This window comes from Salvelinus fontinalis, chromosome 37 (genome assembly GCF_029448725.1).
Source record: "Salvelinus fontinalis isolate EN_2023a chromosome 37, ASM2944872v1, whole genome shotgun sequence".
Classification (NCBI taxonomy): Eukaryota; Metazoa; Chordata; class Actinopteri; order Salmoniformes; family Salmonidae; genus Salvelinus; species Salvelinus fontinalis.
The window spans coordinates 28942310-28952565 of NC_074701.1; the positions used below are offsets into that span (position 1 = coordinate 28942310).

Below are 10256 nucleotides of genomic sequence, written 5' to 3' on the forward strand. Positions count from 1 at the left end.
AGTGAAGGAAAAGCAACTAAAAAGTGTTAAGCACATGTGGGAACTCCTTCAAGACTGTTGGAATATAATCCCTCATAAAGCTGGTTGAGAGAATGCCAAGAGTGTACAAAACTGTCATCAATGCAAAGGGTGTCCACTTTGAAGAACCTAAAATATATTTTGATTTTTTTTACACTTTTTTGGTTACTACATGATTCTATATATGTCATTTCATAGTTTTGATGTCTACACTATTATTCTTCAATGTCGAAAATAGTAAAAATTTAAGAAAAACCCTTGAATGAGTAGGTGTGTCCAAAATGTTGACTGGTACTATATATATCAATAGACTTGTATACAGTATGTTCTAACACCGTGCTACATAGATGTCAAATATCGTAGCAGTACTGGACAGCTGTAAAGTACAATACAGTACACTGACAGTGTTGCATTGCTATTAGGTACAGTTGAAGTCGGAAGTTTACATACACCTTAGCTAAATACATGTAAACTCAGTTTTTCACAATTACTGACATTTAATCCTAGTAAAAATTCCCTGTCTTAGGTAAGTTAGGATCACCACTTTATTTTAAGAATGTGAAGTGTTAGAATAATAGTAGAGAGAATGATTTATTTCAGGTTTTATTTCTTTCATCACGTTCCCAGTGGGTCAGAGGTTTACATACACTCAATTAGTATTTGGTAGCATTGCCTTTGAATTGTTTAACTTGGGTCAAATGTTTCAGGTAGCCTTCCACAAGCTTCCCACAATAAGTTGGGTGAATTTTGGCCCATTCCTCCTGACAGAGCTGGTGTAACTGAGTCAGGTTTGTAGGCCTCCTTGCCTGCACACACTTTTTCAGTTCTTTCCACACATTTTCTATAGGATTGAGGTCAGGGGTTTGTGATGGCCACTCCAATACCTTGACTTTGTTGTCCTTAAGCCATTTTGCCACAACTTTGGAAGTGTGCTTGGGGTCATTGTCCATTTGGAAGACCCATTTGCGACCAAGCTTTAACTTCCTGACTGATGGCTTGAGATGTTGCTTCGATATATCCACATAATTTTCCATCCTCATGATGCCCTCTTTTTTTGTGAAGTGTACGAGTCCCTCCTGCAGCAAAGCACCCCCACAACATGAGGCTGCCAACCCCGTGCTTCACGGTTGGGCTGGTGTTCTTCGGCTTCCAAGCCTCCCCCTTTTTCCTCCAAACATAACGATGGTCATTATGGCCAAACAGTTCTATGTTTGTTTCATCAGACCAGAGGACATTTCTCCAAAAAGTACGATCTTTGTCCCCATGTGCAGTTGCAAGCCGTAGTCTGGCTTTTTTTATGGTGGTTTTGGAGCAGTGGCTTCTTCCTTGCTGAGCGGCCTTTCAGGTTATGTCAAAATAGGACTCGTTTTACTGTGGCTATAGATACTTTTGTACCTGTTTCCTCCAGCATCTTCACAAGGTCCTTTGCTGTTGTTCTGGGCTTTGATTTGCCATTTTCGCACCAAAGTACATTAATTTCTAGGAGACAGAACACGTCTCCTTCCTGAGTGGTATGACGGCTGCATGGTCCCATGGTGTTTATGCTTGCGTACTATTGTTTGTACAGATGAACGTGGTACCTTCAGAAGTTTGGAAATTGCTTCGAAGGATGAACGAGACTTGTGGAGGTCTACAATTTTTTTCCTGAGGTCTTGGCTGATTTCTTTTGATTTTCCCATGATGTCAAGCAAAGAGGCACTGAGTTTGAAAATAAGCCTTGAAATACATCCACAGGTACACCTCCAATTGACTCAAATGATGTCAATTAGCCTATAGAAGCTTCTAAAGCAATGACATCATTTTCTGGAATTTTCCAAGCTGTTTAAAGGCACAGTCAACTTAGTGTATGTAAACTTGTGACCCACTGGAATTGTGATACAGTGAATTATAAGTGAAATAATCTGCCTGTAAACAATTGTTGGAAAAATGACTTGTGTCATGCACAAAGTAGATGTCCCAACCGACTTGCCAAAACTATAGTTTGTTAACAAGAACTTTGTGGAGTGGTTGAAAAACAAGTTTTAATGACTCCAACCTAAGTGTATGTAAACTTCCGACTTCAACTTCATATGTTATGTATGTACTGCTACGCAGTCTAAAGTAGTGAACAGAGACAGGGTATTGTACACTTAATAGATCTGTACATCTGTAAAGAAGGTCAGCAGCCGTATTGAATCTGCAGCCTGATGACTTTCACATGATTGATCCACAGACTAGAAGAGAGGAGGGGAGTAGAGGAGAGGGGCGAAGAGGAGAGGAGAGAGTAGGAGAGGAGTGAAGAGGAGATGAGAGGAGAGTAGATGAGTGGCGAGGAGAAGAGAGAAGAGGAGAGGAAAGTAGATGAGAGGAAAGAAGAGGAGAGGAAAGGAGAGTACAGGCGCAAAGGGGGGAGGAGTGAAGAGGACTAAAGTGGAGAGGAGAGAAGAGGAGAGAGGATGGAAGGAGAGGAACTGAGAGGGGCAGGCAGCAGCCTGAATCCCTGTCTGTTCACATGAGCTGATTCACTTATCTCTGCAGACTAAATTCAATAAATCTCCACATCCTAAGAACGGCCGCTACCCTAGAGACAGAAAAAAGCTTGCCTCTAACGGGAGGGCAAAATGGAGAAATTGGGACACTCTCCAAACAACAGCAACAATAAAGAAGATAAAGAGAATAATGTGACTCAGTGGAGAGCCTTGTTGGAAACAAACCCTGTGCCAAAATGAGCTGTGACCTCGCTGACCTCTGAAAGGGTAACTGCTGGGCCACACATGGCTGCAGTGAGAGATTCACAGACAGTACACTACAGGACAGGAAGCTGCTGGGGAGGACTGCATGGGGAGAGCAGCGATCTCCAAGATGTTCAAATTACAGAGAAATGTTCAATTGGCTCACCGTCAGTCTCCAGTAACTCTCAACTCCCGTTTTTATTCTCCTTTTCTGTCCTGGTCCTCTGACATCTTATACCCCAGCACTCTCACCTCCACCCATCTTTCTTTCTCTCCTTTCCCCATCTTCCTTATCTCATCCTTCCTTTTCCTATCTTTTCCTTGTCAAAACAGCTGCTCATTTCTCCAAGTAATTGATTCACCCCCACATACAGAACCAATGTAGTTACAGTGTGTTCTGAACATTCTGGAGACATTAGTAAGGTCACAAACAACCATCGATGTAGTAACTGTTGTTACATCCTAACCCCTAATCTCTGACCTGGTGTTCCAGCTGCAGGCCTTGGTGGTGGAGCTGCGTACGGGGCTGCAGGGAGTGTTACAGGACGTGTCTGCGCTGCAGCAGAGGGACAGAGGTCTGGAGGAGAGGGCTCAGGGCCAGCAGAGCGACGTGGATGACAGGATCATGGGAATCAGGAACTCCCTCAACACATTTAAGGTACCCCAATTCCCACATGACTTGAACAAACCTCACTGATATCAGATACCAAATATGTGCCTGTTTGTCATTCTTCTCATACTATCAAATCAAATATTATTGGTCACACACATATTTAGCATATTTGATTGTGTGGCGAAACGCTTGTAAAGTGGACTACGGTGGACTACAGTCAAACCAGTAAGTCTCTAGCAATTCTAGGAGGATGCCTAAGTATTACAGTATGTTACTCTTTGGCACATGTATTGTGAACGTAGCTAGATATCGTAGTGATGGGATTATGCTGTATTTCGTGGTTGTGTTCAGGAGGACCTGAGCGGTGCTCTATCCCAGATCAAAGAGGTTACCAGCAGACAGAAAGAGCTACAGAAAGGCCTGGAGCTCCTCCAATCAGAGACCGGCAGAGAGATCCTGTCCGTTCCACAGAGGTACGTAACACTGACACACGTTGCATGCATGAACATTCACAGACACACATTGCATCATCACCTGACGTGAACTCACCCCTCTCTGTTGCTTCCCCTTGGTTTTGTCAGGAAAAGCTCCAAAGGGGACTGCATTGGGGAGGGGCATGGGTTTCTCTCCAACCAGACAGAGCTCAATGTCATCCAGCATTACTTTGCCAGCCTACCCAGCGGCTCTCCACAGATGAGCACAGCCTCCACACAGAGTGAGTTATGCCTCTGAGGGACAGACATTCATAACCAGTCCTGTATGTGTCATTGATTGTACTGACTAGCTGGTCCTTAAAGACCTGTTCATGAAAGTCATTGAACGTACTTGCCTCAGCTGACTCAAATACCTGGGGGCTGTATAGGGATGTTTACATCACATAAAAGACAGTGGAATCGAATGGCAAATGCTTGTGTTTGCTCCATGTGTGTACTGTGTGGTGCAGCCTCTAACTCAGAGCAGGACGCAGCCAGTGGCCAGCCCCAGAGAGCTCAGTCCAAGTCTCCAGTGTGGAGAGAAAGGAAAGAGAGCCGAGACGACACGGATGCACAGAGCGTCCCAGAGAACGGTGAGTGACATCACCGCTGACGTTACACATGTCAGTGACTTATTCCTTGCTACATTAGGGAGCCCTACGTTAAATTATTTAGCAGTCAATATACAAATTCCCATTTAATATTGTAGGTCACAGTGGTGTAAAAAGTATGTCAGTGTGTGGTGCTTCTTTTTCACTGTGTGTGTGTGTGTTTGTGTGTCAGGTAAGAGGCAGGTTGCTGCCCTGGAGCTGTTGGAGTCAGAAAGGGTATATGTGTCATACCTGTCTCTGCTGCTGAAAGCCAACATCACCTTCAACAGCTCAGAAGCCCTCCACACCAAAGACAAACGGTACTGTACCACTGATGGCTATTATTTACACATTTTACATAAGATCAGGTAGCAACACTGTGTCTGAACTGTTTTGTTCAAGTTCAAAACAGCAGAGCCACCAGACCGGTTTTACATATGTTCGAGCTTCATAAGAGCCAATTAACCTCTACGGGATCGCTACCCCCCCATGGGACGGTTGAGCTATCGTGCGCTAATGCAATTAGCATGAGTTTGTGAGTAACAAGAAAATGTCCCAGGACATAGACATATCTGATATTGGCAGAAAGCTTAACTTCTTGTTAATCTAACTGCACTGTCAAATTTACAGTAGCTATTACAGTGAAATAATACCATGCTATTGTTTGAGGAGAGTGCACAGATATGAACTTGAAAATGTATCACTAAACCAATTAGGCACATTTGGGCAGACTTGATACAAAATTTTGAACAGAAATGCAATGGTTCATTGGATCAGTCTAAATCAACTTTGCATCTAAACTGGAATAATACATTGTGGCCTTTCTCTTGCATTTCAAAGATGATGTATCTTTGTATTGTCTTTTACCAGATCTAATGTGTTATATTATCCTACATTAATTTCACATTTCCACAAACTTCAAAATGTTTCCTTTCAAATGGTATCAAGAATATGCATATCCGTACTTCAGGTCCTGAGCTACAGGCAGTCGATTTGGGTGTCATTTTAGGTGAAAATGGAAAACAAGTGTTCGATCCTTAAGAGGTTTTAATAGTGCACTATGAATTCAGAATTTGGGGTTAGGGTTTAATCGTGCACTATGACTCATGAAAGCAGAGGAAGTTATAACTGTTTTCTCAACATTGACCTTGGTTCGGTTCATAAATATAACAAAGACAACCCTCGTCTTTGGCACACAGACACGCACTCATTGACACAGGGGCTTAAACAGGAGATACCGATCTAATTACAGTCAGAAGGAGGACATTATAAAAAAGCGAGGAAAGGAAATTAATCTATTGAATAACGCAGCCAGTCAGGCAAGCAGAGGCTTTTTAAAGGACTCCACAGAGATCTGACTTAATGTAATCGCTGTTTATCTGGAGTTCACAGAGACATCCGAGCACTACATTTTCAACTTTCAGAGAGGAGCTCTCCCCTAGTTACCAAATACTCAACTTTTTCCCTTTCCCTCATTAATAACCTCTGACCTTTGGAGTGTGTCTCTTCATCTGGTTATTCTCAATTAACACCAGTAAGATCAATGAGTCATAACGTTTTTTGGGGTGAAACTGTTTGTCTTTCTGCTCACTGATGTGTGAGTTCATGTATTTGTTTGTAAGTATTGGGGGAGTGCCCGGTGGCAGAACAGTTGATCATGTGTGTTCTAAGGTAGGGAGTCTGTCACTCACAGTTCAACCATGAATACAACAAAAGATAAATTACTGCTACTATTAGCATGCTATGACTGTTACTAACACTGTTATTACAACAAAAACATTGGTCCATTTACCTCAGTAATCTGTCTACTAACACCATAATATTTGAATGCATCTTTCAATTCCATAATTTCAACTTTGTCCTCTCCTTTGTCTCTTTGTGTAGTTATCCTCATCTTTTCCCCTCTCTTTCATCCATCCATTCTCATTCTCCAGTTCTGTTTGTGTCTTTGTCAACCACCACCACTACCTGGACTGTGTATATTTCCACTGTTTTCCCACCTCAATGTTCACCTCTCTCCTTCTCAACACTCTCTCCATTACTATAGAATATAATTGGCCTCCTGTCTTTTAAACTGCTCCCTAGATAGCTATATGTTGTTCTGTACGCTCTCCTTGCAGTGTAATGTGATGTGTGTTCTATCGATCTCCTCTTTCTCTCTCCAGGCCATTCCCCAGTTCTCTACGCTTCCTCATCCAGCAACACCTGGAGCTTCTCCACACCCTGCAGGAGAGGGTCCTCAAGTGCCAGTGGCAGGGCATCATGGGAGATGTATTCATGAGGCTCACCAGCAAAGAGGTACAAACCTTTCATAGACACAAATGACCCATGAAGTCATGGCTAGGGGCCCTGAGTTTTCCTAACCTGACACGGAGAAACTCAGGGCTCTAGTTATGGTGTCACAGGCTGCCTGCAAACTACACAACCCCTCACATAACTCCATAACCCCTAACATACAGTATCCAGCCTATTAGGTGATAATTGTATTAGGACCAATGTGTGTTTAAGTGGGTGGGACTGATTGAAAGAGGGAAATTAGTTAAATGGTTGGATTAGGAGTTAGGGGCCCCAGATGAGACACTCCAGGGGGAAGGCTGTGACTCAGTGCCGCTTCTCACCAGTCACAGTGTCACATGTGGAGGCCTTCAAATGAATCACAAGACCACATGTGATACTCAGGAGAGATGTGGGGATTTGGGGGGATATATTGTATTGCTGTTTATGTTCCTGGTCATTTCTCTGCCTGTTTAGACTATGACACTATCTACTGAGTTTCAATGACTGACTGTCTGCCTGACTGCCTGTCTCTAATTCTCCATCTTGCCGGTCTTCTAGAGTGATTTCCTGGACTTCTACGTGTCGTATCTTAAGGAGCTGCCTGAATGTCTCTCTGTGGTCAGCATGTTGACCACCACCTCACTAAAAGCAGCCGGCCTGTTTGAGGTAAACTAGGAACACTGAACAACCAGGCAGTGTTGACCACAACCACCGCACAGAGTAGTCACAATAGTGCAGTTATCCAGAAGGAAAGGGTTACTTCAGGAAATTGTTGAGTAAATCTCTTTCAATTAACAAAGAGCACATGACAAGTAGACCGGAGTGAAGTTTATTATGATTTAGTTTTATGACATTATACTCACACAGCCTTTATTACAGGATAACCTTTCCAGACAATTGATTTCACATGATTTCTGTGGAGACTTAAGTCAACTGACTGTCTCTTCTCTGATTGACTGTCTGATGTTCCAGGGTGACATCATGGGGGACGAGACACACCCCTCTCTCCACACTCTGCTCCTCCAGCCAGTACAAAGGATACCTGAGTACCTTCTGCTGCTGCAGGTTAGGCTCTTTCCCCTCCATGACACTCTGATACATACATCCAGTACACCACCAACCCAACATAGGTATTTAGAAAAGAGCAGACTTCACCATCAGAGTATCTTAAATCAGAGTGGTGATAGTGTCTTGTGGGCAGACTATGTAAACTTAAATGGCACCGTAGATCTGTCTTTATACTATTGGGCAGCAACAGTTCTGGTGCTTAGGTTTTTCGTCACTGGTTATTTAGACAAATCACAATTTTACAGGAGTTAGCATTCAGCCCATAGACTTGCAAAGAGAGAGAGGGTGGTGGTCCTTGTTCCAGTTCTACTTATTCTAGCAGCTCTTCATCTCTTCTCTTAACATGCATGGACCTAGAACTTCATCGAACATTTCACCAATTACGCAAGACTTTGGTTCTGGGTTAATTGAGATTAGAGCGGTGACTGTATGAACTGGTTAGTGCTTGGTTCACATGAGTCTGTAGCATCCCTGTGTGGTCTGGTTTTGTTTCAGACCCTGTTGAAGCAGACAGATGCAGAGCACCCTGACTACTACCTGCTGCTGCTGTGCATCCAGCAGTTCAGTGCCTTCACTGCCCAGTACGCCCACCTACTGCAGCACAACCAAGAGCTGCTCCTGCACAACCGCAAGGAGCTCAAGAGGTCAGCTTCTGATCCAGGCTCAGATTTGGTATTTTGGTAAGCGTGTGCACATAGGGAACAGGGTTCAGATGAACTGGTTTGAAGACAGTGAACTGATGGTATATTTTAGACATTCTGCTGTGAATGTGACCATATAAAGAAGAAGCTCCTTACGGGGCTAAATATAGTTCCTTTCTTGTTGCAGGTCAACTATGAAGCAGTTCTTCAAAAACGTGGACTGTGGTAACGTTATGCAAGCCAATGAGATGGGTTCTCCTTACCCCAGCAGCAATGCAATGCTGTAAGTTATGTTCTGACTACACTCAGACATTCATATTATCAGTCAGTCCTTCATGTAATTCTTCATGCACTAACTCCGTCTGTCCCACTGACAGTCTCTCCCTCTCCCCTCACAGAGAGCATGCCAACCAGGTGAAACGCAGCAAGCAGAGGCTCCTGGAGCAGATCCAGTCTAGACGCTTTCAGGACTGGGAGAGTGAGGCCCACCACTCCGACTCTGCCATCCCGTTTTTCTCCCCTGACACCGACCCTCGCCTCAAACCCCCATGCCTGCAGAGCATCCCTGAGATGGGGTCATCAGAGCGGCTGCCCAGCAAACGGCTGCCCCCAGGCTCAGCCATGGCCGATGCCCTGGGGCAGTTCCTTCTCCCTGGGGATGCCCCGGGCTTGGAGGGTCTGTATGAGGACACAAACTCATCTCTTCACAACATGTCCATGTTTGACCAATGCTCCAGCGCTTCCTCTGACTCTAGCATCGACATTGCCTTTGTGCGCTGCCCCAAGAGCCACCAGGCCGTCCGTGAGGTCTACAACAGCGGGGGCAGCCGGGAAAGTGGGTACAAGCAGCTGCCTGGTCGGGGGTGCGTGTCTCCAGACGAGGCTGGAATGATGCGAGTTCACCACCACCGCCCCCTGCAGGCCGATCAGCGTAAGAGCAAGTCCCTGAACGGGTTGCAGCTGGACAGCACTGTGAGTGGGGATAGTGGCCCCGGACATCTTTCTGACCACCTAAGGGGCCACGGGGCCCACCAACACCCCAAGCTGGAGAGGCAGTCCAGTAATAAATATCACCCACGCAGCAGCAAGAGCAGCAACAACAGCCCCATCAGCCCCCCGCAGCAAAAGGCAGAGCCAGAGAGACAGATAGCAGCCACTGAAGAGCTACATAACCACCACAACAAGGTGCGCATCAGGGAGTGGATGGATGAAGGCCACAGTTATCAAGCAATGAGGTTGAGTTTGAGGAGCCCTAATGTTATTGTTTTAGATGGAAGAGGGCCCATCAGCCATAGACTTGAATGTGAGAGTACTATGGCCTGCTGGGAGGTTTGAGTGTTTCAGTTTGGGGGCCATTTGTGACTATGTACGATATGTGTGATATTATTACAGACCACTGAGTGTATTTACAACAAATGTTACTCCTTTACGTAGGACTCTGGGAGCCTACCCTGGGGGGAGGAGCCAAGATGGAAGGCTGAGGGGAATAACCACACCCCCTTCAGTGAGAGGAGCCGGAAACAGGAGAAGGGAGGATTCAGAAGCTCCTTCAAGAAGCTCTTCAAGAAAAAGTAATATATGCTGGAAATGCTGACCAAAAACAGAACATTATTGGCAGTATCAAATTCAGAATACTAAACATCATCCTACACTTTATTTGACAATGTCAGTAAAAAAAAAAACACACACAAAAAAACGATTAACAACCAATCGTCCACTCACCACTAAACCAATTTCCATTTGGTGTTTACGTAGAAAAATGTATTTGTATGCCACAAATAAGGTTTGAAAGCTTTAATGTAATTTTCAAGTTTCGATAGAGACAATGTTCGTCTGACAGGTCGTGCTGTGAACATCTCTCCTCT

At 44.5% G+C, this 10256-nt stretch overlaps 1 protein-coding gene across 4 annotated transcripts in view; it reads left to right on the plus strand.

Moving 5' to 3' along the window:
* Positions 1 to 10256, plus strand: part of LOC129836480 (rho guanine nucleotide exchange factor 33-like) — a 28318-nt gene that overhangs the window by 16909 nt on the left and 1153 nt on the right. For 3 of the 4 annotated variants that reach the window (XM_055902742.1, XM_055902741.1, XM_055902739.1), the window contains 12 exons: positions 3223 to 3387; positions 3694 to 3815; positions 3924 to 4057; positions 4286 to 4408; positions 4599 to 4725; positions 6571 to 6703; positions 7241 to 7348; positions 7655 to 7747; positions 8246 to 8430; positions 8579 to 8674; positions 8790 to 9576; positions 9826 to 9962. In XM_055902742.1, the coding sequence (XP_055758717.1) occupies positions 3223 to 3387; positions 3694 to 3815; positions 3924 to 4057; positions 4286 to 4408; positions 4599 to 4725; positions 6571 to 6703; positions 7241 to 7348; positions 7655 to 7747; positions 8246 to 8430; positions 8579 to 8674; positions 8790 to 9576; positions 9826 to 9962 (2210 nt within the window). The remainder of the gene's footprint in view (positions 1 to 3222; positions 3388 to 3693; positions 3816 to 3923; positions 4058 to 4285; positions 4409 to 4598; positions 4726 to 6570; positions 6704 to 7240; positions 7349 to 7654; positions 7748 to 8245; positions 8431 to 8578; positions 8675 to 8789; positions 9577 to 9825; positions 9963 to 10256) is intronic. The other variant, XM_055902740.1, reaches the window with a different exon arrangement.